Source organism: Podospora bellae-mahoneyi, assembly GCF_035222275.1.
Source record: "Podospora bellae-mahoneyi strain CBS 112042 chromosome 1 map unlocalized CBS112042p_1, whole genome shotgun sequence".
In the NCBI taxonomy this organism is placed as follows: domain Eukaryota; kingdom Fungi; phylum Ascomycota; class Sordariomycetes; order Sordariales; family Podosporaceae; genus Podospora; species Podospora bellae-mahoneyi.
Window position 1 is genome coordinate 7147384 of NW_026946359.1, and position 24626 is coordinate 7172009.

General features: G+C 54.4%; 8 protein-coding genes across 8 annotated transcripts; 4 read left to right on the forward strand and 4 right to left on the reverse strand.

The window, feature by feature from the left end:
• The first annotated feature begins 1177 nt into the window (after positions 1-1177).
• On the forward strand, positions 1178-4648 carry QC761_0023580 (uncharacterized protein). Its single transcript, XM_062872088.1, has 2 exons — positions 1178-2566; positions 2625-4648. The coding sequence occupies exons 1-2, from the start codon at positions 1751-1753 to the stop codon at positions 3741-3743; spliced, it is 1935 nt and encodes a 644-aa protein (XP_062738629.1). The 5' UTR covers positions 1178-1750; the 3' UTR covers positions 3744-4648.
• Positions 4649-5043: 395 nt separating this feature from the next.
• Positions 5044-7843, forward strand: RIM2 (Pyrimidine nucleotide transporter, mitochondrial). Its single transcript, XM_062875377.1, has 3 exons — positions 5044-5540; positions 5594-6335; positions 6404-7843. The coding sequence occupies exons 1-3, from the start codon at positions 5365-5367 to the stop codon at positions 6623-6625; spliced, it is 1140 nt and encodes a 379-aa protein (XP_062738630.1). The 5' UTR covers positions 5044-5364; the 3' UTR covers positions 6626-7843.
• On the reverse strand, positions 7304-8427 carry PRP21_1 (SF3a splicing factor complex subunit; the record flags this gene model as incomplete). The annotated part of the gene is made up of 2 exons (XM_062875378.1): positions 7304-7941; positions 8028-8427. The coding sequence occupies 2 exons, from the start codon at positions 8425-8427 to the stop codon at positions 7913-7915; spliced, it is 429 nt and encodes a 142-aa protein (XP_062738631.1). The 3' UTR covers positions 7304-7912.
• A 925-nt stretch (positions 8428-9352) lies between these two features.
• On the reverse strand, positions 9353-11288 carry PRP21_2 (SF3a splicing factor complex subunit; the record flags this gene model as incomplete). Its single annotated transcript, XM_062875379.1, has 2 exons — positions 9709-11288; positions 9353-9651 (listed from the first exon to the last, which is right to left on the reverse strand). The coding sequence occupies exons 1-2, from the start codon at positions 11021-11023 to the stop codon at positions 9353-9355; spliced, it is 1614 nt and encodes a 537-aa protein (XP_062738632.1). The 5' UTR covers positions 11024-11288.
• PMT1 (Dolichyl-phosphate-mannose--protein mannosyltransferase 1) lies at positions 11287-15687 on the forward strand. Its single transcript, XM_062875380.1, has 5 exons — positions 11287-12196; positions 12260-12549; positions 12620-14370; positions 14555-14957; positions 15019-15687. The coding sequence occupies exons 1-5, from the start codon at positions 11904-11906 to the stop codon at positions 15165-15167; spliced, it is 2886 nt and encodes a 961-aa protein (XP_062738633.1). The 5' UTR covers positions 11287-11903; the 3' UTR covers positions 15168-15687.
• Positions 15688-15715: 28 nt separating this feature from the next.
• Positions 15716-18300, reverse strand: QC761_121000 (uncharacterized protein). The gene is made up of 6 exons (XM_062875381.1): positions 17576-18300; positions 17176-17520; positions 16963-17124; positions 16259-16909; positions 15879-16054; positions 15716-15851 (listed from the first exon to the last, which is right to left on the reverse strand). The coding sequence occupies exons 1-4, from the start codon at positions 17649-17651 to the stop codon at positions 16365-16367; spliced, it is 1128 nt and encodes a 375-aa protein (XP_062738634.1). The 5' UTR covers positions 17652-18300; the 3' UTR covers positions 15716-15851; positions 15879-16054; positions 16259-16364.
• Positions 18301-19986: 1686 nt separating this feature from the next.
• Positions 19987-22736, reverse strand: QC761_121010 (uncharacterized protein; the record flags this gene model as incomplete). The annotated part of the gene is made up of 4 exons (XM_062875382.1): positions 21973-22736; positions 21599-21903; positions 21516-21539; positions 19987-21451 (listed from the first exon to the last, which is right to left on the reverse strand). Exons 1-4 carry the CDS (start codon positions 22093-22095, stop codon positions 19987-19989), a joined length of 1917 nt encoding a protein of 638 aa, XP_062738635.1. The 5' UTR covers positions 22096-22736.
• Positions 22737-23538: 802 nt separating this feature from the next.
• QC761_121018 (uncharacterized protein) lies at positions 23539-24522 on the forward strand (the record flags this gene model as incomplete). The annotated part of the gene is made up of 1 exon (XM_062875383.1): positions 23539-24522. One exon carries the CDS (start codon positions 23539-23541, stop codon positions 24520-24522), a length of 984 nt encoding a protein of 327 aa, XP_062738636.1.
• Between the last annotated feature and the right edge of the window lie 104 nt (positions 24523-24626).

A 24626-nucleotide genomic window follows, 5' to 3' on the forward strand; every position in this document is an offset into this window, starting at 1 on the left:
CACAATTATCTCTCTCATCTTCCCATCCCACGACTTCCTCTCTCCTCTTCCCACTCCAAAACCTTTCTCTTTCTCTCAACCAAACACGGTGTGCCTCTCAGGTCGTCAATTGCCAACTCTCAAGAAGTCGTCGCCACGCCGACCATCAAGGGGTACTTGTCGCCGACAATCAGGGGCTACCCGTCGTCGACTACATCTGTAAGTAAACATCTCCAGCCGCTCCTTTCCAGCCGCGAGCTCCGCTTTCCCCGGATTCACCCCTGCGAGGCGACATCATCCTTTCACATCCCCGTTAAACATCCCCCGTCGACACCACATGGTTTGTTGCTCGGCGGCGACATCATTGACACTCAACTCCCTTCTTCAAAGTCCGCACTCCTCCATTTCACCTCCCACTGCTCATATTTCCACTGTCCTCTTCCTTGCCCGTTCGACTTGCGACCTCAAAAGTCGCTCTTTTCACCGGCATACTCACTTTCTTTGCTTTCCTTCTTTTCCCACCAACTTGCGACCTTAAAGGTCGCTTTTTTTCACCAACATTATCACATTCTTTGCTTTGCTTTATTGCTACCCATGCTCGCACATCATGACGCCCGATTACTTGTTTGAGCACTGACATGAGAAAAGGCTACCGGAGAAAGTCCTCGGCCAAGCAACTGAAGATGAACTTCGCTGGACGTGGTCGCTCGACCGTGAGCGCCAACGGCTCTAACAAGAGTCAGTCTTCTGTCACCAGCTCTGGAAAGAGCCGTGAGCATACAGGCGGTGTGTCCCTTCGTGAGCATGCTGAGGATCATGAGCAGCACACTGGCGGTGCCTCTCTTCACGAGGACACTGAGCGCACGACTGGGGCCTTTCTCGCCGACAATAAGGAACCCGAGGGCGGCGTCTCTCTCAAGCACTTCGCCAACGACGCCTTTAATGACAAGAAGAACACCGGTGTCAATATGAGCGCGCGCAACGACTCTGACCAGGCGTCTTTGTCTTCAGTGAGAACTGCCAGTGCCTTTTCCCACCGCCACAAGGCTATGTCAGTCTCCGGCCAGAACATGGGCCACAACATGGAGACCATTCAGGTATGTTTTCGTGACCGTTTGCTATCTCACAACAGCTAACAGGTCCCATCAGGAGAACCACACCCCGGTCCGTCGCGTCGGGTTGAAGTCTCCGATGGCTCCTCGTGTCTTCAATGGCTTCAGCAGAGGCACGGGACAGCGCTCTCTGCTCACTAGTCAGCACCTTGCCAGCGCGCAGCTCTGTACATCTCAACTCGGCCAGAGCACTTCTGCTCCCGCTTTGCCATTTCTCGCCGTAGGACCCCCCGACTCTCTTGTCTTGGTCACATCAGCTAACAATGAGCAGTCCCCACCCCAGCCTTCCATGGCCAAACCAGGTATGCCGCCCGGTGTTGTGAATGGCTCTTTCGGTATCCCTATGCCCTCTGCCTTCCTGGGATTCATTCATCATCCAATGGTGCCCGGTGGTGTTCCTCCTCCTACGCCACTCGGGACGCCTTGTGGCGAGTCTTCCGCATTTTCTGCCGTTGTTGTCATTTTTTCCTTGTTCTTCTGTGCTCATGTGCTGACTGTCTTCTCCGGTCCCAGGTCTCACGAGCAATGCTGCCACGAACAATGCCGCTGCACCCCCAGCTCAGACTTCTCAGACGGGCCTCACTCCCAGCACCAATCTTGTCCGCCCTGCCGCCCATGAAGGCCACGTTACTTATAACACCGGACCTATCTACAGCGGAATGGTTCCGCCTCCTGCTGGACTCAACAACGCCATCCCTCAGAGCCACTTCCCTGCTCAAGAAAGCTACGTTGGCCGCAAGAACAATGCCAACACCCCTCATCGCGGTCATCAGGTTGGTCAGAACAACCACATGGCGAACCTCAACAACAGCAACATGGGGCCTCCCCGAGGCGACAACAACCTTGCCCAGAACAACAGCACGGGCGTGCCTGGCCACAGCAATGCTGCTGCCCCAACTCCATCCAATGCCGGCACAACACTTCAGGCCTATTTCAATCCTGTCACAGGCCAGACAATGAGACTGGACGGAACCATCTGGACTCCCCATGAGTCGAAGAAGGATAGGTACGCCGATCACTCCGTTTACAATCAGTCGGAGCCGCGAAACTTTGCACCTCGTCCGATGGGCATCCCAGTCATGTTTCCACCCCCTCCCAACTTCACCTCGGGCCCTGGGTCCAGCAGTCAAATCGGCGACATCATCACCAACCAGGCATTCACTGACCCCTTCACTTCGCCGGATTCGTCTGCGATCAACGCTGTCGACGAAGCGGCGTACTTCCTTGCCAACTCTCACGAGATTGACTACAGCGAGTTGACTGAGGCTGAGCAGGAGTTGGAAGTCCAATGGGGATTGCTTCGAGACAAGCTCTCCGGACTCCGGACTATGGGTTCCAACGCCCTGAGAAGGTTGATCAATGGTGTTAAGGGGATCCCCACCACACCGGTCCTACTCAATGTCATGAACTTTCCGTTCATTGAGAGTTCCAGTCAGTCGATGCCTGCTGTTTGGGGGGTCATCAAAATCAGCAACGTGAGTTTGCCGTCTCTTGTGTTGATGCTTTGCTTCGCCGGGCTGACATTTGTTGCAGATTCCATTCGGCACAATGCGAGCGGAGATCATCGCTATGCTTGGCCGCAATTCGAAAATCATCACCGATGCGCAGGAGGGAGTCCATATCATTATGGAGCGTGTTACCTCGAAGACTGGGGATGCTTTCGTCGAGTTCAACAGCATTCACGCTGCGACTCGCACCGTCGAGCGCCATCACGAGGCTATCCGCAAGCACCGCCAACCTCGCTTGGGCGATCGGCCCATCAAGATGACGATGTCTAGTCAGAAGGAGCTCATGGAGGCGCTTTTCCCCTTGTGCCGCGGCGTGAATTTCGACGATGGCCGCGTCACATTGCTCCCTGAAGACCCCGAAAGCCCGTGGAACACTTTCCGCGGCTTTGTCATGGCGGAAGAGTTGAACCTTCTCATCAAGCACATCGAGGCGCCTTCTCGCTCACCTTACTCCAAGGACTGTCCCCAGCGCCCTTTTGAGTCGATGATCTCCACGCTCAAAAAGCTGCCGTGGTACGCCTCTCATTTGATCACTCTTGAACAGCGTCAGATCATCTATGATGCAACCTTCCGGCTGATCGAGTTCCTCGGTGAGCTCCTCCAGAAGGGTGATGGGAGCCCCGGAAAGCATCGCCAGCAGACGGTTCTGAATGAGCAGTTATACAAGCGTCTTGTTCACGCCGCAATGCTCTGCCCCGGGTTCTCTGTCCTCCAGAAGGACAACATCGCCTACCTGGCGAACATGTCCGGACCGGCCATTGCCGAATTCAACATGCCCCCCTTCTCCGAGTGCTGGGCGCACCTGTACAACTTGTGCCCTCGCCCTGGTGTTCCGGTCGACGTGCTTGAGTGGTACATCACCCTCATCCGCGAGGAGACAGTTCGCTACGTCAACACACTCCCGGCGTCGGTGCAGGCTTCTATCAAGGAGCGTGCGAAGGAGGACAGTCTTTACTTCGGGTATATGTGGCACGAGATCCAGCTTCCTCAGGGCAGGGAACTCGCCGCTATGACTCTTCGGGACGTGGCTGAAAAGGAGCTGGATGCCATCAAGCGGATCCTGGACCGAGCCGCCGCTAACGCCCACGCTCCCCTGGTTACCGATGCTGCTTACCAGCATCCGGATCACTACATCGTGATCTAAAGCCGCACTTCCGCGCGGCTGGCTGCCATGAGAGGACTGCCGTGGGTATGTACGGCTAAGAACAGGGAACACTCCACCTCTCTGTTCTAGACGTCCTGGAGTACCATTCGCAACAACCTGGTACGACTTGGTCCTTACGGCTATCATCCATTCCTCCCTGGCGACTGTGGCTCTTTGCATTAGCGATTGTTGGTTTGTTTATGAAATTTCCTTCACGACACGCAACGACTGCACAGAATCACGAACTTCATGAACGTAACCTTTGATTCTCCCATGAAGATGGCGAGGAACGAACAATGGCCTTCCGAGCACACGGCAACCTTTCACAATGGCACATCTTCAATCTTCTTCTCATCAAAGATTTTGGCTTTCGACAAAGACGGAAAGTCAGGATGTTCCCTCTTGTTTGGGTTGGCGGTTGTTGGACAGGAGGACAGACAACACACAGAACGGATAGGCATAGACGGGTTTTGCTTTTTTTTTTTTTTCTTTGGCGATTCCTGTCGCGGTCGGTCTGCTCGGTCTTCTAGTTCGACATTTGTCTTTTCTGATGGGAACAACCATTTTGCAGAGTTTTTCCTTTACTATGGGTTCCAACATGGCGGAATTCGGTTCTTTCTTTCTTTTTGTTTTTTTTTTCTTTTTTTTCCAGAAAACTCACCCACAAAAACAAAAAAAAAAAAAAAGCCTCGAAACACCCACAAAACAATCACCAAAAAACTCGGAAAATATTTGAGCATTCATATGAAAACACTTAGGCCTCTTTGGAACCCATTATCACTTGTCACAAGCAGGAAAAGGTGGATTGATCACGAAACTGGAGATGCTTTTTGCGGGCTTTGGTCGGTAGAGAGTGGGAGCGGAGGAACCTTCCTGGCGTATTTTAGACAATAAAGTCATTGGCCTATTATCTTTTTGTTTCCTGATGCATGCACGATGTGATATGATCTTGTGCGTGTTGATGATGCCCAGCAGGTAGTCCAAAACTGGTGCCAAGTAAACAGATGAATGATGATGGGATAGCGGCGCCTTTTGCAGAAATAAAGTGCCGGTGACATCCAGTCACTTCAACCTACCTCATATCACCAGGAAATCAAGTCTCCAATCTTTCCTCCTGTCCGTCTTTTCCTCCACACCAAACAGCAGTGGCGACATCACCATGGTGACAGATTCAGGGGAAGCGGGTCCTCCAAACACAGCAGAAAAAGGAGGCAGCGCACAGACACCCAGACCCAAGCCTATGACGTTTGTTTTTTTGTGCCACCGGTTTATGCCGACAATTACCCGCCGCTGCACAGACGGATCCACGCGTTCGATCGTGCACGGCGAAAAAAAAAAAAAAGGTTCAAGAATCCCGAGGGTCCTCTTATCTTATCGCCCGCTGTCAGTTGATATCCTTTCTTGCGATTCACTTTCCTTTCCACACCCGGCCTACCATCCCACTGCCATCAGCATTGCCGCCACTGTCGCTAGCCGCCGAGTTGCGCTGCCAATATCTCAATACCATTCTACGGATTTGAAGGGAGGAAAAAGCAAGACAAAGCCGAGAACCCCGCCAGAAACCGCGGCAGCAAAAACCTCGACGAGCGACAGTCCCAGACACCACCACAACCTTTTCGACATGGCTACGCTTACCACCACCAGGACCCTACCTGGTGGCAGCCAGAAGATGGAAACCGTGTCCGGTGCTCCTGTACAACTTCTACAGTCCCGGGAGACCGGTGAGGTTGACCCCAGGCCAAAGGCTGGAGAAAGGCCAGCAGTCGCAAAGTCATGGGCACACTTTGTAGCTGGAGGGTTAGTCGCCTGTCGCATGCCCATGCCCGGACCCAACTAACCTCTTGTCTCAGTGTCGGCGGCATGACAGCAGCAACCCTCACAGCCCCCCTCGACGTCCTCAAAACCCGCCTCCAATCCGACTTTTACCAAGCCCAGCTCAAAGCCTCCCGCGCCGCCCACGTCGGCCCCATGAACCCCCTCCGCACGGCAGTCTACCACTTCAACGAAACCGCCTCGATCCTCGCGGCCGTGTACAAGGTAGAAGGCCCGCGCGCCTTGTTCAAGGGTCTCGGCCCCAACCTCGTCGGCGTCGTCCCTGCCCGCGCGATCAACTTCTTTACATACGGCAACAGTAAACGTTTGTTGGCTCAATGGTTCAATGATGGGAAAGACGACTCGACATACATCCACCTCTCCTCGGCCATGATAGCCGGTGTGGTAACGAGCACGGCGACGAACCCGATCTGGATGGTCAAGACGAGATTGCAGCTTGACAAGAACCTCGCGGCTGAGGGCGGGATCGCGACGAGGCAGTACAAGAACAGTCTGGACTGCATCAAGCAGGTGCTGAGGAACGAGGGCATTTACGGGCTGTACAAGGGCATGAGCGCGAGTTATCTGGGCGTGGCCGAGTCGACCCTGCAGTGGGTGCTGTACGAGCGGGCGAAGAAGAGTCTGGCGAGGAGGGAGGAGAGGTTGGTGATTAGCGGGAAGGAGAGGACGTGGTGGGATACGACGGTGAGCTGGATGGGGAACGCGAGCGCGGCGGGAGGGGCGAAGTTGATTGCGGCCATTTTGACTTACCCTCATGAGGTGAGTTTTGTTACTGTCCATTTTTTTTTGGGGGGGAGGGTTCTCGAACGCTGACGAGATGGTAATAGGTTGCCCGGACAAGACTTCGTCAAGCGCCCATGGCGGACGGCAGACCAAAGTATACCGGCCTGGTTCAGTGCTTCAAGCTTGTGGCCAAGGAGGAGGGCATGGTCGGTCTCTATGGAGGCATGACGCCGCACCTGCTCAGGACCGTCCCAAGTGCGGCCATCATGTTTGGCATGTACGAGGGCATCCTGAGACTGCTGCAACCTTCGCATCATGAGCCATGAGGATGACGACCGAGTCGAAAACGATGACGGCTGTACGGTCATAACTCTACGATGCGGCCGACCCAGGCGCACATGCCAACCTCTTCTCCTTATACACCTCTGCACCACCAACAATCGATACCCTACCTTTCTTTCAGCGACGTATCATTACGGAGAACATATGCTTTGGCGAGCGATTGGCGTATATAGGAGACACGGGGAACGACGGGAGACTGTGGGGGCGGGGGCGTGTTAACCCTCTTCTCGCACACTGGAAAGACTGGATGGGGCGGCAACAGCATGGGGATGGTTCAAGAAGGCAAGCATGGCATCCGGCGTTTAGGTTGGGCTTCTGTTGGGTGGTTTTTATTTTTGGGTATATATGGGATGATGCGAGTAGGTTTGGCAACGGGATGATTTACCCCTCTCACTGTTACTCGTTGTTGCTTGTAATGATACAAGGGAGGGATTAAATGTACGATACCTGCGTCAGGGCGCATGATGCATGAAGGGAAAAACGGGGGGAGGATGTATGCATTCAGCAGGGGATGAAAGCTGGGGGGTTCTCAAATGGGTGGAAAAGAAAAGGAACGGAAAATTCACGGAAAGGAACAAAGAGGTAAAATAGGATCCCTGCTCTTGAAAAAAGACAAATAAATCCAATATAAACATGGCAAATCAAGCCAAATCCACACTGAGCCGGAGTTCACGAGATAGTAAACTGTCATAGGGACACTGGGAGGTGGAAAAACGGGATATCTCGAATTCAATGAAACCAAATAAAAGTCCAACAGCTAAACCCTCAAGACACTCTCTCTCCTTGGCTTCCATTCTCCTCCGCTGGCAGTGAATCGACATGAAAGGAAACAAAACAAAACAAAACAAAACAAAACGGTACAACTGATGCAACAAACAACATTACTCGCCTCCTTTTTGGGAAAAAAATGACCAACCAAGCCCGCATATCATCATAACCCGTCAAGCTTTCTAATCATCCAACTTATACGACTCTGGAAACATCCCTTTAGGTGGTTTCTTTTGCAGCTTTCTCGGTCTCGTCTGCACAGAGAGTGGTGGCTGCGGTGGCGCCGGCCCCGACCTGCTGATGTCCGTTGCCGCCCTCTCCCTCCCGCCAGACCACAACCGCGAAATACCCCTCCCGGTCGTCGAAAAGCTGCTGCCGTTCGTAGAAACCGAAGCCGTCGTCTGATCCAATGTCGTGGTCGTGGTCGTGGTCGTGGTCGTGGTCGTATTGGTAGTGGCAGTAGAACCCGAGTCAGTCCTCACCAGCTGCCCCATGACCTCTCGTCACCAGGCGTTTCTATCCCAGTTTGGATCTGTGGCTCCCATGTTCAGCAAACCTCCGTTTTTTTTTTGTTTTTTTTTCATGACAGATCTCCCCAAGAAAAGAGAGCCAACCTACCCTGCACGAACCCGGCCAGGACCTTGCTCCCCGTCTGCAGCAGCGGATGGCCGACCACAATCTTCAGAAACTTCTCCAGCCCGGCCCTCCTGCCCTCAATCACGTCGTCGCTGAACCTGTTCGTAAACACCTTCCCCGGCAGCGGCGGGATCGTAACCCTCGCGCTCTCCCTCTCGAGGATGTCCCGAAAGTACTCAAAGTCGCTGTATCTCCTCCGGACCGTCGACTGCCTCAGCTTAAAAGCAGGGATGTTGGTCCGGCAGACGATCTCGTAGTCGGTGTACATGTGCCTACCGATACCGTGGGTGCGGGGGTTGCGGACTTCGATCTCGAGAAAGTTCTCGGGGGGACCGTAGATCTCGTCAAACGACTGGGTGCGGGTGTCGGGGAGGGATTGCATGATGGGTCGGTGGAGGCGGGCGGCGGCGGCGAGGGCTTCGGATTGGGAGCCTGTAGGGGAGGTGGGGGATTTGGGAGGCTGGCTTTCGGTGTTGCCAGCCTCGGCGGGAGAGTGGGAAGCCAGGTTGGGCGAGTCAGTGGGAAAGCTCCCTTGTTTGAAGGGGAGCTTGTGGCTAGCTGTGAGGGGGTTTGGTGTGGTTTGGGTGAGGGGTTGCAGATGCGCGCGAGAACAAGGCCGAAGCTGCGCGCGGCGGTTAGATGCTGCTGGGAGAGCAAGGCAAAAGCTGTGCGGTGTTGACCGGTGGTGTTGTAGATGTTGGCGCAAAGCGGATCAAAGAGTTGGTGGTGGAGGAGGGTTGAGGTGAAGCGGTGATGTGATGCAAGTGAGCGAGAGCTCGCTCCTCATGATCGTAAAGTGGTCAGCCAAGCCAAGCCAAGCTCGCAGGAACGGGGTCATGGAAGGTGGGGTAATTCCCGCCGCTCGACGATCTCGGGTCCGGGATCTGGGCCCGTGTTCGCCATGTCACACCCTATCTACCAGTGAATATCTCACTACACAGATATTAGTGACTTGCTTCTTGTCTGCGGTGGCAGTTCAGGGCCCGCGCTTGCTCTCAACATGTCAACAAACAAACATGTCACAGACCACAAAACGCCAAGTACGGAAGGAGGCCATGCGGAACGGCTTTTGTGATTGCCTATTAATAGTTGCCCCCGAAAGCGCCCAGAACTCCTTCCCATAAGCGCAGGTATAAATCCTCATGAATACAATACACACTCCTATGCGTTTCCTCGATGGCTGTGTAAAAGTACTGTCCAAGCCAGCCTACTCTTTTTGGCATCGGAAACTCGACCAACCAGTTCGACAAATCTTTCTCTCTCATCCAAAGCCCCTCCGCCCTTAACTTCTTGTGCCCAAGCCATACCTATTTGTCCGCAAATTTCTGGTGAATAGCCCGAATCTGCTCGTCAAGGTTGAAGTTCTGCATCTGGTTCACGTGGGCGGTTTCTGGGTTGCCGTCGAACGAGTGCAGTGCAATCTTCTTTCTCCGTGCCTGCTCCTCCTCCGACAGTGCCTGGCCAGTGGCATTGTCAAACAGGTCACTGCGTTGACTGGCCAGGCGCTTGAGATTGCTGGCCACGTCCACCGTGCTAAGGTTGGTGGTGGCATACCGGGCCTCTGCCTTGGCCTTTTGCTCTTTCCACCGTGGATCGAGGAGTTCAACTACCAGATGTGTTAGTAACTGCTGAAAAACAAAGATAGCGTGGATCAGATGCTTACTTCTCATATGATCATCCATCTCGTTGAGCGGAATCTGCTGCTTGCAGTTGGGGCACATGGCCGTCTGGGCGCCGATTTTGTTTGCTGCCCTCTGAGCCGCCCGTGGAACGTAATTCTCCTTGATCTTCATGGGTGCGGCGCCACCGCGGGCTTCGGTCTGTGCCTGTTGCATGCGTAGCCTTTCTTGCTCTCTTTCTCGAATTCTCTGTACCTCATGTTCCTCCTCTGCAGACCTGGATCCTCCAACTGGTTCAGATGAGCCATACGATGGAGGTGGCGGAGTATTGGCAGCCGGATAGGCAGGCGTTTGGTGAGTTGGTTGCGGCACTGCGGCCGGGGCCTGCACGCCATATACCTGCGGAGGATAAGCGTTGTAGCTGGTGTCCTCGAATGGGAACGCTTCCTCGATGCGGAGACTGGAGCTGATCGACATCTTGTTCTTCTCTTCCAAAGAAGCATACTGGAGATCGTTGAGAGTCGTCGGGGGCGGAAGGGATGCCTGGTCATCGGCTTCGGTAAAAGTGATGGTCTCAACCACGACAAAGTCGTTCCAGTCGATCCGCGCAAGCTCCTCCTTCTTTTGTTCCTCCTGTTCCTCCTTCTTCACCTTCTCAGCCTCGGCCCATCTGGCATATTCCGCCCTCTGCTTGGCGCGCGCGAGCACATGGTATTTGTCGGTAGCACTGCGGCGAAGTTCTTCAACACGGGCTTGGTGCAGCTTGGTGCCTTCGCCATTGACGCCGCTCTCGCGTAGGAGAATTGAATACTGATCGATGAGGCTCTGGAAGAAGTTGTGGAAAGTGTGGTTGGGAGCCAGGAACTGGAACTGAGGGTTGCCATGCTCACGCTGCGCAAGCTGTGTCATAAAAGGACGCCCGTTCTTTGCGACGAACAAGGCAGTTAGTCGCACGATCTCCAAATCTTTCTGGCTCATTCGAGGCATACGGGCTGAGAACTGGAAGTCGGGAGGCTTCTGAGGCCCCTTTGGCTCTTCCTTCGCTGGCGCAGCATTCTCTCCGACGCGACCAGCCGCCACCGCGGTACCACGGCCGGCCTTGATCTCCTCTTTCCTCCATTCGTAGTAGGCGTTGTACGGGTCGTCATGCTTCATCAAAAAGCTGAACTTTGGGTTTTTGCCGTGGTTCTCGCGGATGCGCTGTTCGAGGCCAAGGCCGCCGCGCATGACATAGCCAGCCGTCTTCTCGATCGCTTCGCGGATCTCACCCGGTGGTGGGATGATAACTCCTGGCGGCGGCTTGAGATTCTCAAGCGCCGCGGCCGCCGATGCAGCCGAGTCTCCGTTTGCAACGGCCATTTCTGATGCAGGTATGTGCAAAATCGATGTGGTGGTTGGAATGATGAAAAGTAAGAGTTCGCCTATCGAAATTCCTAAACACTGCCAATTGCTATCGGCGCGCGGCAGAGCGCGGGTGGGTTGCGATCAAATGGCCCGTGCACACATTTGGTACTGATACTTTGGACCCTCCCAGGGATCATCACATCTTCACATGCAACCTTGACTTTGATTCACTTCCCCCTGAGACTTTCTCATCTTGCCAGATAAGAGAAGGTCATCCATCTCCATTGCCTGCCCTGACATGTTCCCTTCCAATACGAATACACACGCAGGGAGAGTGGCTGTGACGCGTCGAATAGTAATTAGTTGGTCCCAGGGAACGGTGCTAGGCTCTTGCGAGGTTACCTGTGGCCCGTGTTCCGTGCTGTCTGGGGAATGTCAGCCAATAACAACACGCTACGGCCGTTTTTAACCCAACAGGGGGTTTGAGGCCACTTAAGCTACATTGAAATAATTATGGGATGCTTGTCGGCACGCAGCTTCATCACTGGCGACTGCAACCCCCTTTCCATCTCTTCAGCCTTTTCCGAGGTCAAGTCAGCTACTGAAGACTGACCATAGTCTTTTCTTCTTCTTCTTCTTCTCGTCCAACCTTTTTCTTGCTCTGGACGTGGCCGAGTGCTCTTCACTCGACACTTTTTTTTTCTTGTTCGGAATTCAGCATCCAATGACAGCCTTGTAATGAAACCTTGACCTTCTCGACTCTCGTTAACTCCCCGATTCCCGGATTGACCAACAACGATCCTGGCGGCTGAATTATCCCACCGTCCACAACAACCCCCCGACCCCGATAAGAACTACGATTTCTAGCTAGACTTCGTCCTCTCCACCATCGACAATGGCTCGATCGGCAGCCGCAAAGGCGGCATCCGGCCGGGTATCCCCTCCCCTGCCACCGAACCCAGCACCTACCCAACCCATCCCAGGCACCGTCTCGACAAGCTCGAAGAACAAGAACAAGGGAGCTTCGAAGCGTCCCAACGACTACACGTCCGAGGGCGTGGCCGATAACGATGTTTTCCTGCTCCCAGGCTCCGATTACCAGCTCTTGCTTGGTATCACCTTGCTGGCCGCTGCGGTGCGCCTGTTCCGCATCTATCAGCCCACCAGCGTCGTCTTCGATGAGGTCCAGTACGTTTACTACCGATACCTGCCCAGACTCTCAACATAGAGCTAACCATGTGGTCGTTACAGCTTCGGCGGCTTCGCTTCCAAGTATATCAAGGGCAAGTTCTTCATGGACGTCCACCCTCCTCTGGCAAAATTGATGATCACCCTCTTCGGTTACCTCGCTGGCTTTGATGGAAACTTCGACTTCAAGGAGATTGGCAAGGACTACCTTGAGCCTGGTGTTCCTTATGTCGCCATGCGCTTGTTCCCTGCTATCTGCGGTGTTCTTCTGGCTCCTACCATGTTCCTCACGCTCAAGGCTGCCGGTTGCCGCACCTTCATCGCCGCCATGGGTGCTTGCTTGATCATTTTTGGTGGGTACCCTCCTCCTTAGATATGGATGTGGCTACGGACTGGCGGTGGACTGACACTGGGTTGTGACAGAGAACGGTCTGCTTACCCAGGCACGCCTTATCTTGCTTGACTCCCCCCTGATGATTGCTACGGCTTTCACCGCGCTTGCTTTCACCTCCTTCACCAACCAGCAGGAGCTCGGCCCCTCTAGAGCTTTCTCCCCAAGTTGGTGGTTCTGGCTTGTCATGACCGGTCTCGGTCTCGGCATGACTGTCAGCATCAAGTGGGTGGGCCTGTTCACGATTGCCTGGGTTGGCGGCTTGACCTTGGTCCAGCTCTGGGTTCTGTGGGGTGATCACAGAAACGTCACTATTAGCACCTTCTCCAAGCACTTCTTGGCCCGTGCTTTCTGCTTGATTGCCATTCCCGTGGCTTTTTACATGGCCATGTTCGGTATCCACTTCCTCTGCCTGGTTAATCCTGGCGAGGGTGATGGCTTCATGAGCTCCGAGTTCCAGTCTACCCTCAACTCCAAGGGCATGCAGGATGTCCCTGCCGATGTTCTTATGGGCAGCAAGGTCTCCATCAGGCACGTCAACACACAGGGCGGCTATCTTCACTCGCACCCGCTCATGTATCCCACCGGATCCAAGCAGCAGCAGATCACTCTCTACCCTCACAAGGACGACAACAACCTTTGGTTCCTCGAGAACCAGACCCAGCCTCTTGGCGCTGACGGTCTGCCTATCAACGGTACCAGCGCGTGGAACAACCTTGAGGAGACTCCTTACATCAAGAACGGTGCCATCATTCGTGTCTACCATGTTCCCACTCACCGCCGCCTTCACTCTCACGATGTTCGCCCCCCTGTTACCGAAGCTGAGTGGCAGAACGAGGTGTCTGCTTATGGTTATGAGGGATTCGATGGAGACGCCAATGACTTTTTCCGTGTCGAAATTGTCAAGAAGAAGTCCAAAGCCGGTGTTGCTCAGGAGCGCCTTCGCACCATTGACACCAAGTTCAGACTTGTCCACGTCATGACCGGCTGCGTCCTGTTCTCGCACAAGGTCAAGCTCCCCGCGTGGGCCTCTGAACAGCAAGAGGTTACCTGCGCTCGTGGTGGCACTCTTCCTAACAGTCTCTGGTACATTGAGTCCAACGAGCACGCCAAGCTTGGTCCCGACGCCGAGAAGGTCAACTATGCCAATCCTGGCTTCTTGGGCAAGTTCTGGGAGCTCCAGAAGGTTATGTGGAAGACCAACGCTGGACTTGTCGAATCCCACGCGTGGGACTCCCGCCCAGACTCCTGGCCCATCCTCCGCCGTGGTATCAACTTCTGGGGCAGAAACCACCGCCAGATCTACCTCATTGGCAACCCCATTGTTTGGTGGAGTGCCACAGCTGCCGTCGTTATCTACATCTTGTTCAAGGGAATCGCTGTTCTCCGCTGGCAGCGTAGCTTCAATGATTACGCTGACCCGGTTTTCAAGCGCTTTGATTACGAGATTGGCACGTCTGTGCTCGGCTGGGCTCTTCATTACTTCCCGTTCTATCTGATGCAGCGCCAGCTGTTCCTCCACCACTACTTCCCCGCTCTCTACTTCTCCGTCATTGCTTTCTGCCAGATCTTCGACTTTGTTGTTGCGCGGATTTCGGCTCTTGGCTTGAAGAAGAACCCTCTTATCGGCAAGGCCGGTGCTCTCCTTTTCCTGCTTATCTCGGTCGCCGCCTTCACCTTGCTTTCTCCTCTTGCTTACGGCAACGCCTGGACCAAGGCCGAGTGCAAGCGTGTCAAACTTTTCAACACCTGGGACTGGGATTGCAATACCTTCCTAGATAGCGTAAGTGCATCGATCCCCGAGGTGAAGTTGCCCGTCAGGGGGAAATGAAGGCTTTCTGTGGAAGAAACGAGCAAGTATTTGGGTTCGGTGGATATGGAGGCATGATTCATGAGCACATAGAAGAATGGCACATGCCAGATTGTTTTGTGACCGAGACGTGGTGCTAACATCTGTGTTGACGTAGTATGAGGCCTATGACCAGCTCGCTAACTCACCTGCGGCGGCTTCGCCCACTTCGACAAGCAAGCCGTCGGTGAACGTCCAGGCCCCAGCCCCTGCTGAGAACCCGGTGGCTGCTGGCGAACAGGCCAAGGCCCCCGCCGTGGAGCAGCCTAAGGAGAAGGTTTCGGGAGCCCCGGCGGCTGGTGAACAGCGTGTTGTCCACACCGAGGAGCGTGTTGAGTACAGAGACCAGGATGGTAACTTGCTGGATATGGAGCAAGTCAAGGCCCTGGAGGGCAAGGTCGAGTTCAAGACCCGCTACGAGACTCGCACCCGCATCATTGATGCTGCCGGCAACGAAGTTTTCGTCGGTGCTCAGGAGGGCGCGCCGGTTCCTGTGGCGCCTCCGCACCCGGATGTTGAGGGTAGGTGGACCAATGAGCCATTTTCCCAAAGAGTGAACCACTAACATGCATGACTTCTCAGGTGTCGACCGTGAGACTCCCAAAAACTTGGCTCCTGACGAATCCATCCCGGCTGCTGAGAAGAGCGTCGAGGGCGAGAAGGAGGCCGAGGGTAAGGTCCCCAAACCCGCTAGCGAGAGCAAGGAGAAGACTGCCAAGGAGGAGTTGTAAGAGAAGTGAGAATACGATGACGCATCCGATGATGCGTACGAGACCACCGCAAACCCAAACACACCTTGGCCCACCCAACACCTACTTCACTTAATGTCTCGTTGTACCACCACCATACACACTAATGACAGAAGGGAGGGCATACACCAAGGACTTTGCGCATTGGGACGGAACGGTTTGGGTGGAGTCTGGCGGGATAAAGAGCGCAAAAAAAGCAGTCGTTTTTCTTTGGGAAATTTATAGGGGGGTATGGGGAGGGGAAGGAAAGGAGGAGTTCTTCGTTACCATGTTGCTGTCATTGTTGGGATATGATGGCATTTATGGTTGTCATTTGTCAACATTGCGAAAAAGTCGAACGCGGTGAGGTATGCCAGAGCTACTACCTATCTGGCGAACTCACACCACACTCTCACACACACTCACTCGCTCATCAGAGGGGTACCTGTTTTCACTTTTTGTAGGGCCCACTAGAAGTTATTTCCTTGTGTTGAAGCAAATCCGTTTTTATGTGCTTGAGATGTCCACACTGTCTTGTGGACCCTGCTGTTCCCGTCCCCCTTTTTCCACCATACTAGAGGAGCCACAACCATAGAACACAGCCAGACCACAACAAGACCACGGTTTTATCAATCAGCTTTCTCGAACGTGTTTCCGTGATGCGGTAGTCCAGCGGTTAGTGCATTCCTGAGTTTGAGCGAAGAACCCAGATTCGACTCCTGGCCCCTCGCCACACAGTGTTTGTGATTTTCAGCGTTTTGCTCTCTGTTTGGCTTTTTTCTGCCTCCCTTTTTCTCTCAGGGCTGAAGACCACGTCGAGCGGAGCGAGGCAAAGGCAAAAATGAAGCTGGTTAAATTTTGGCATGCCTTGTGTCGGGCGGTAGGTTAAACTGGTAGAAACGAATGCGAGTGAGAAAGACAAGAAAGAGGCACCGACAAGGATAGCCAGAGAGACAGATGGTACGAAATTCCGGCTGTGGCTTGTCAGAATTCAACGAGAGTATGGCAAGTCCATGAGAAAAGGCAGAAGTGACGAAGAAGAAGATCTGAAAAGGGAAGAAAACACAATTCCAAAAGGCTACCCACTCAACCACCCATCGCCATTTCCAAAATCGGATCCCGATTTATATCCAAAAAAAAAAAAAAAAATCTTCCAACATATCCCACCACCCTTCAGCAACGCACACTTATCCCCTTTAGCTAGAAAACACTATCCTTGAAATAGTCCTCCAACGCCGTCAAGCTGCCCGGGTGCACCCTCCCCACCTTCATCACCCTGAGGTGGTCCTCGACAGTGTACAACCTCCCGCAATCCAATCTCGCAACGGGGCTGATATACGTCTCCTGATCCTCGATTATCACCCCGATGGGCTTCCGGGTGATGTTCTCCTCTTCGTACGGCTTCGCAGGTACGACATTGCTGTTGTGCAAGACCACAAAGTCTACATCCCGACCTCTGCATGTCTTGTTGGTGGCCGACTTGTTGGCTCCTGCGTATGTGGTGATGGAGAAGCAGAGTGAGTGGTGGAGGCGGCGCCGGACGACGACGAACCAGCGGTATTTGGCCAGCGGTTTCTCACCGTGGAATTCGGGGCACTTCGTAGAGTACTCGAGGTTCGGGGGGTGGGCTGAAGGGAACGGGTCATAGGGGGAAGGGTCCGTGGAGCCGAGAGGTTCGAACCAGGGGACTTTGAAGATGCGGCCTACGGCGAAGAAGCGTTTGGGTTTGCTGACTACCTGGAAGCCTGGAGGGAAGTGTTAGATTGTTGGAAAAACAAAAGGGGCGAGAGGTACGCACGAGGGTCTAAGGGCTGCTCCCATTTGTGTTTGGTTGCGGCCTCGGGTCCGGCCGAGTTCTGTCTACTTCCAGCTGGTAATCCGGGTTTTGTTGGACTGGATGGTGATGGAGCATCTGGGTCGGGGGGTTTCTGGAAGTTGGTGTAATGGAGTGTTTTGCCGTCTGTGATATTTTAGTGACTATTGCTTGGTGAAATGTGAGGAGAAGTCTCACTTTCATCGGTACGGATGTAATCTTGGTCCTTTTCGCTCCATGTCCACTGATCGCCGTAGTCCACACTATCTTCTTGACTCTGAGAGTCTACCGTGGCCCCGGCGTTCTTTTTGTCTTCCTCGGTCGCATCCTTCGGCTTTGAACCAGCTGCTTTCACAGGCTTTGTCTCAGCCTTGGTCGCTTGACTGTTCGTACTCTTGACTTCCTGAGCAGCCGAGACTTGGGTTTTGGTAGGACCGCTTCTACCCTTGGCTCCGTTGGAGCTGATCTCCGTGTGCCTTGCAACACTTTCAACAGGCTTCGCAACGTCCACCGCAGGTATAACAATTGCCTCCGGGTTATTCACTAACGTTCAGAGATCAGCCTCAATGATCATGCAGACAGAGCAGTGTATACGTACCTAGGTCCTCACCCAACGTAAAAAAACCAAACTCAGGAACATGTGGTGGTCTCTGCCCCATCGCTGCGACAGTCATTGTCTGGACGATATGGGCTCAAGATTTACACAAACCAGGACTACTTCCTCTTCTCGACGTTGCCAAGTATGTGCGGAGCTGTGATGTAAGATGTCGATATAATGTATGATGGGGACTAAAGCCCTCGTGTAGGGCCAAACCTCCACATGGAGTGAAGCCTGAGCAGCTAGGAGAGGTTCATGGGACGGAATAGGGGGTTCTGATCGCGCTTTTCAGTCCGTCCAGCTTGGTGTTGCACAACAGCCCGATCCAGTATCTCAAGCAACCGTAATGAACCAAGGGCCAGTCGGGAGTACAGACGATCGTGGCAGGCTCCGAAAGGAAGAAAATAATGGTTCAAGAGAACCAGAGGGCAAGGCTGCGGGCCAAGTGCCGAAGCGGGCGGGAAAATGCAGGTTCGGGTGGAATGACAAGCCAAATTTCCAGGTGCTGTTGAGGGAGGCTGCAGCGGTAGCAACGGTTGGGGAGACAACTCCATATAAACCGGGCACTGAATGTAGAAGTGAGCCGCAACATGCAGAAGCGTGAGATGCTTCGGGGAGAGGCTCAGTATATCCCCCCACAGGTAGGTGCTTTTTGTGGCACTTGCAGTCCTCTCTGCCTAGAGGGAGGCCTGAGGCGCGACGGCAGGTGGGGTGTCACTTGATGTGAAAAAGCAACGAAGCTTACACCGATTGGAATATTGAGCATTCAATTCAGCTGCGGCCATGGCCCCTTGTCGTCCACCTCGCCTCCCGTGTTCCCTTCTCTCGACCCCCCCTACCTTGGCGTCGCCAGCTCATGCAGCTTCAAACACTTGGAAGGGCCGTTCTACCTATTGCTGCCCAAGCTTGTGTGCCCCACGATCAACACCTGCTTGGTAACCTCGACGTAGCGCAGCCTTGTCGATGGATGTGGCACAAATTCCAATTGCCTATTTGGGACACCTCAAATCAACCAAGGCCCCCTCACCGTGGACCAGGCTCCTTACCACCACCACCTTGCAAGAAGTTCGGCCGTTGATAGGACTAGAAAGAACTGCACAGATGCTTCAGTCCAGACGTTTCCTTGGTCTTACCGCATATCAGTGATGGCGACATTTGACCTTCAGCCATACCTGGGCGGTGTTTCCATATCTGGCTTCAATTACACAAATTCCATTTTCAGGAGTGGTCTTGGCCAAACTTCCCGAGATTACTCCAGAATTTCCACATCGTGTTGGTCATATCATGATGTGGAAAACACGAACGACCTTTGCCAGCCGTCTCACCCTCATACCTGATACACTCATCTTGTAGGTCCCCGAGAGACGCTGACTGGTGAAGCGTGGGCCATACAACACGCAGGAGAGCGGTCCTTATTCATCACAACCTGTCACCGTCTCAGATTACAACCTCGGTCAGCCTCGTCAAGCCCGTCACTTCTCTTATCGTATTGATTCATATAACCCCCCTGACGCAATTCAAGACCCCGGATTCTCCTCTCCTCAACACCTCTGTTCATCTTTGGAATTTTCAGCTACTTCCAATACATCCAGGATCTCTATTAATTTCTACGCCTCAGATCCGAGGAACATTCCCCTCCCCACGGGCAAGGCTCGAGGACCAACACCCCTCTCGATAGCGGCCCAAGCCTTCATGAGATAACAATGACCTGATGTCAAATCCATTCTCTCCCCGAAAGCCTGCCCGTGATGCTACCCCAATGTGCATTTTCCATTTCAACCGTGCACATTACACTTCCCTCCCAAGCCACCCACCGCCAAGGTTCTACAACACTTCACTTTTCACGCCCGCCAAGAAGCCATATCCAGATTTCCAGACTTGGACTGCGATGATCTGCATCCGATCGGATACCAGCACGCCCCAATTCACGGGCCGGGACCGGACGCCGGGCACACTGGCTGACCCCTAGGTTGGCACCACTGCGGCCTGAGAGGATCAGGGGGTTGATGCCGCGCTTTTTGATGAGGCTCGTACTGGACCGGTGAAAGATGCATGGGAGACGGACGGATGGGTGTCGTGTGACCTGCTGCTCAGCTCAGCCAGACCCCTTCCACCTAACCATACTGAGGGCTCACCGCCGTTGGATGTTCATGCTCGGACCTCGAGTTCATCAAAACCATGCTATTGACCAAGCATTTTGTTATACAACTGGCTACCTGCCCAAACTCGGAATATTTCCTCCCCACACCTTAACCCATCCAAAGCACTGGGTGTCGGATGTACCCAGACCGATTTGCCTCCCATGCTTGTTATGTGCCACCCTGCCTAAAAATAGCCCCGGTAAAACCTATATGCCAATTCATTACCATTATATCCCTCAGCTCCCCCTTTTTCTTCTGGACTCGCACATCTCACTGCTGCTGCTGCTGCTGCTGGTGGTGGTGAGGGGGTGGCGGGCCCTGTTGCTGCTGATTACTCTGCGGGTAGCTCCCCATAACCTCCTGAGGGGGATCGGCCTCCCTCTGCGCACTCATCTCCGCCGCGTTATGATACTGCTGGCCCTGCCACGGATTCTGTCCCTGCGGCTGACCCTGCCATTGCTGGCCCCCTTGCTGCACGTACGGGGCACCATATTGCTGCTGCGGGAACCCCCCCGGTGGTTGCTGGTTGTAATACTGCCCTTGATTCTGCTGATAACCACCGCCGTAAAACTGATTCTGACCATGATGCTGTCCCTCATCTGCCTCGGCAATAGGCGCCGGGTACCCGCCCGGTCCGGCACCCAGTCCCGGGGAAGGGGTGCTCTGAGGGTGGGTGTTGAATGGGTTTTGTCCACCGCTCAGAGATGACAACTCGGATGCGTGGCCGTTGGTTGTGTTGGAAGCTCCGGTGTTTTGCGGCATGAGAGCGGAGGGGGAGGAGATGGATGTGTTGACGCTGTGGCGGGAGGGGTCTGTTCCCGGGGGTATGGCACCAGCGGCGATGTATTGGTTGGGAGAGGGATGGCCGTTTTGGAACTGGGCCGGCGGGGGGTATTGGCCTTGAGGTGGTGGTGGTGGTGGTTGCTGACCTGGCATGGGCTGGAATTGGCCGTTAGGGAACTGTTGAGGTTGCCCGGGTTGGGGTTGGGTTTGTGCCATTTGCTGCTGGGGGACTGTTTGGGCTGCTGCCGCTGCTGCGGAATTGGGGTCGGCGGGCTGCCGGGCCTCGAGCTGCTTGTTCTTTTTGCGTTGACGCCAGAGGCAAAAGGCAAGACCACCGATGAGGATGGCAGCTACGCCTGCACCGGCACCGATGCCAGCTTTGGCTGCTACCGAGAGGCCGCCAGAGCTTTGTTCCACAACCGGATAACGCATAGACCAGACAATGTTGACGACCGCCGAGGTCTCCCGGTCGGTCTTGGTTTCCTTGCCCCTTTCCACCGTGAGGGTAGGGGGTCGGGTAGTCCCAGCTTTGATGGAAGACCAGCAGGGCGTCTGGCCACCCACCGCCGAGGTGAATGGTACGAAGCCGTTGGGGCAGCAGCCGCCATCCACAGAATAGTAATCCTCAGCGCATGTTTGAAGTCTGGCTTGCTTTGCGTCGACAGGAATGGGGTAGTCGAAGCCAAGCTTCTCCAGCTCTGCCGCGTTGGATCCAGACACCGCCGAGGCAACTGCTGCGGCGGCGGTCTCGACGGGCCAAGGACAGCAACCAGGGCGGTCTTTGATGCAGCCGAGGAAGCCAGCGTAATATGCGGTATTCCCAGCGTCTACGAGAGTGAAGCTGGCTTGACCACATTCGTCCTTGAGGAGAGCACCTGTGCCTTGGAATTTGGGCTGTCCGTCGTAGGCGGGAGTGTTGATACGAGTGCTGACAGTAACGACGTTGACGGTTCTGCGATTTCAAGTCAGTTTCTAACTTTGAAGTGGAACGAACCTAGACCAAACACAATGCTTACTGTAACGCGAGAGACACAGAAGTCCTGAAGATCAAACAGTTAGTCAACCTTGCTTTTCACACATGGCACCCCGTCTCACTCACGGTATGTTAGGTTGTTGCTGGCCCTGGGGGCCGCCAATGATGTTGCTGCATGTTGATCCGAGGGCTGAGGCGTATAGATCATTCCAGCCGTCATACAAACTGGAGCAGGTTCCAGTCGCGATTCTAGTATACCAGCAGTTCCAGTAGGCTTGTCCATGGGTGCAGACACATGACTGAACAGCCGAGTCGACGGCACTGTTGTAGGCAAGTCCATTCTCCGGCCCTCCTCCGGCTGTCATGAAGTCAAAGTCACTGTAGCATTCTGACAGATGGGTCGTGCAGGAGTAAACATTTGATCCGTAGTTCTAGTATGACACGGAGGTCAGTAAAGGACAGCCCAGCTTGTGCTGCTTGGTCTCGACGGAGCGACATACATAGCAACCCCCATAGAAGTCGGTCTGGCGTGGTCGAAGCAAAGCAGCGCCAAAGACATCAAAGGTCGGAGTCGGAGTGACTGACGGCGTCGGCGACGCCAGTGATGCTGAAGGCACCAGCATTGCGGCTCTTGATTATCAACCGGCTTGGCGTACAAATAATGGTTCCCTTCTTCAACACAGTCGACGCGAAAAACACATGGAAAAAACGAAGCTTGACAGAAAACGAGAGGAGCTTGAACAGCCCTGCGGCGGGGACCACAAACACATGTCCTTCATTTTCCTCTTGCTACCCGGGGTGTCGAGCTGGGCAAGAGTTGCGATCAGGGTCCATGGGATCATTGGGCGCTGAGCAAGGCTCAGACCCCAATACTTTGACTGAATCTAGACGGCGCTGTGCATAACATGGCGTCGCGAACAGCCTCTGATAGGTGTGATGGCTGCAGGCCAGCACTTATTGGGGTGCGGCTGAAGGTTACGCCGATGCCCCTGACAGGTGAGCTGGCCGAGATTGTGGGGTTTCACAAGCTCCTGAGAATGAAGTTGCTCCGTCTTATCACCCCGTCTCTGGGGATCATGACGGGGTTTTCAGAAGTCGATGTGGATAGCTTCATTGAAGAATTGGGTTGTGAGTTACAGCAGCCGTCCGGGCTTGGCGGGATCTGTCTGAGTCGATCGACGGTGAACAAGAGAAGAGGTAAGAACTAGGACCAGAAGTTGGGATTTGACAAAGACAAAATGCGGAACGAGTGTGAAAACAGATGGCAGGGGTCGCCGCTCATTCCCGTCATACCCGCTTTTTGACAACCACAACTCCTCAACACCATGTCCCCGTCTCGGTTGAGGGTGCGAATGTTTCTTTATCCTGTTCAACCGTGAGCCATTTCGTGGCTCGGATCTGATAAAGTGGCGGTTGTAAGGTGGGATTGAGCACAACTATTCCTCTGCATCTGCCACTCGCTCAAGAGCTCTCTCACTTCCCTAGATAAGTCCAAGAAACCCATGGTCAAAGCGGACATCATGGAAACCGATTCTCTCACAGCCCGAACCTCCAGCCCCTCAAACCACCGCCTCTGATCCCTCCAACAGCTCCTCTCTCGCCTGAGTCTCTTTGACTTTCAATATCACCCGGAGCTCACAGCACCCCGCCGATACCCGCCAAGCGTCTTGGTCGGGATGCCGCCCGCACGGTTAAATGGGGATAAATAGGGAATGGGACCAGGAACCCCTTCTTTCCGACATCCACGCGATCCATATGACCCAGCGCGGCGGAGAGCATTTGGAGAACAACGGTGATGGCACGCCCACCCCGTGCTTCTACCCGGGCGGGCAAGTTGTGTGCTCCGGATGTGTATATATCTGAGGTAGTTCCTCCGTCACATCCTCCCTTCTGTTTGATTTCATTATTTTCCATAACCCCCCCCCCCCAATCTTCACCAAACAAGTCAAGCCAACTTGCCCCTCCCCCGCAAGATCTAATCCCCCGCAAATTACCCCACTACTCCAACTTTACCCCACAAACCAAACCCCCCCCCCCTCTCCCTTTATCAGATTCAGATTATCAAGATGGCCCCCCTCATCACGAACATCTACACGGCCGACCCCTCAGCCCACGTCTTCGAAGGCAAAATCTACATCTACCCCTCCCACGATCGGGAAACCGATATCCAGTTCAACGACAATGGCGACCAATACGACATGGCCGACTACCACGTCTTCTCCACCGAGTCCCTCGACCCCGCCGCCCCTGTAGTCGACCACGGCGTCGTCCTCAAGACAGAAGACATCCCCTGGGTGTCCAAGCAGCTCTGGGCGCCTGACGCGGCCACCAAGAACGGGAAGTACTACCTCTACTTCCCCGCCCGCGACAAGGAGGGCATCTTCCGCATCGGCGTCGCGGTCGGTGACCGCCCCGAGGGCCCCTTCACCCCCGACCCGGAGCCCATCAAGGGCTCCTACTCCATCGACCCTGCCACCTTTGTTGACGATGACGGGGAGGCGTATCTCTACTTTGGCGGCCTCTGGGGTGGGCAGCTGCAGTGCTACCAGAAGGGGCACGACGTCTTCGACGCCAGCTGGCAGGGGCCCAAGGAGCCGACGGGCGAGGGCGTCCCCTCCCTCGGCGCCCGCGTTGGCAAGCTGACGGAGGACATGCGCCAGTTCGCCGAGGAGGTCAGGGATGTGGTCATCCTCGCCCCCGAGACCGGCGAGCCCATCCTCGCCGACGACCACGACAGACGCTTCTTCGAGGCGGCCTGGATGCACAAGTACAACGGGAAGTACTACTTCTCTTACTCCACCGGCGACACCCACTACCTCGCCTATGGTGTCGGCGACAGCCCGTACGGTCCCTTCACCTATGGCGGGAGAATTTTGGAGCCAGTGCTGGGCTGGACCACCCATCACTCTATTGTCGAGTTCAAGGGGCGGTGGTGGCTGTTCCACCACGACTGCGAGCTCAGCAAGGGTGTTGACCACTTGCGGTCTGTCAAGGTCAAGGAGATCTTTTATGACAAGGATGGCAAGATTGTTACCGAGAAACCCGAGTAAAAAACGGTGTCTTTTGGATGGCAAAAGTGTAAAAACAGTGAAATAGGCGAAAAGACATCAAGTAAAATATTTTGAAGGGTATAAACTTTTCTATTTGTGATATA

What these genes read in the sequence shown, in the direction of transcription:
- QC761_0023580 (XM_062872088.1), top strand. Translation starts at nt 1,751, where the DNA reads ATGGTTCCGCCTCCTGCTGGACTCAACAACGCCATCCCTCAGAGCCAC. An exon ending in GGGTCATCAAAATCAGCAAC is followed by an intron (nt 2,567 to 2,624) that starts GTGAGTTTGCCG and finishes CATTTGTTGCAG; the next exon opens with ATTCCATTCGGCACAATGCG.
- RIM2 (XM_062875377.1), top strand. Translation starts at nt 5,365, where the DNA reads ATGGCTACGCTTACCACCACCAGGACCCTACCTGGTGGCAGCCAGAAG. An exon ending in GCACACTTTGTAGCTGGAGG is followed by an intron (nt 5,541 to 5,593) that starts GTTAGTCGCCTG and finishes CTCTTGTCTCAG; the next exon opens with TGTCGGCGGCATGACAGCAG. An exon ending in TTTTGACTTACCCTCATGAG is followed by an intron (nt 6,336 to 6,403) that starts GTGAGTTTTGTT and finishes AGATGGTAATAG; the next exon opens with GTTGCCCGGACAAGACTTCG.
- PMT1 (XM_062875380.1), top strand. Translation starts at nt 11,904, where the DNA reads ATGGCTCGATCGGCAGCCGCAAAGGCGGCATCCGGCCGGGTATCCCCT. An exon ending in GTCGTCTTCGATGAGGTCCA is followed by an intron (nt 12,197 to 12,259) that starts GTACGTTTACTA and finishes TGGTCGTTACAG; the next exon opens with CTTCGGCGGCTTCGCTTCCA. An exon ending in TCCGCACCCGGATGTTGAGG is followed by an intron (nt 14,958 to 15,018) that starts GTAGGTGGACCA and finishes ATGACTTCTCAG; the next exon opens with GTGTCGACCGTGAGACTCCC.
- QC761_121000 (XM_062875381.1), bottom strand. Translation starts at nt 17,651, where the DNA reads ATGACTGTCGCAGCGATGGGGCAGAGACCACCACATGTTCCTGAGTTT. An exon ending in TTACATCCGTACCGATGAAA is followed by an intron (nt 17,125 to 17,175) that starts GTGAGACTTCTC and finishes AAAATATCACAG; the next exon opens with ACGGCAAAACACTCCATTAC. An exon ending in GGAGCAGCCCTTAGACCCTC is followed by an intron (nt 16,910 to 16,962) that starts GTGCGTACCTCT and finishes ACTTCCCTCCAG; the next exon opens with GCTTCCAGGTAGTCAGCAAA.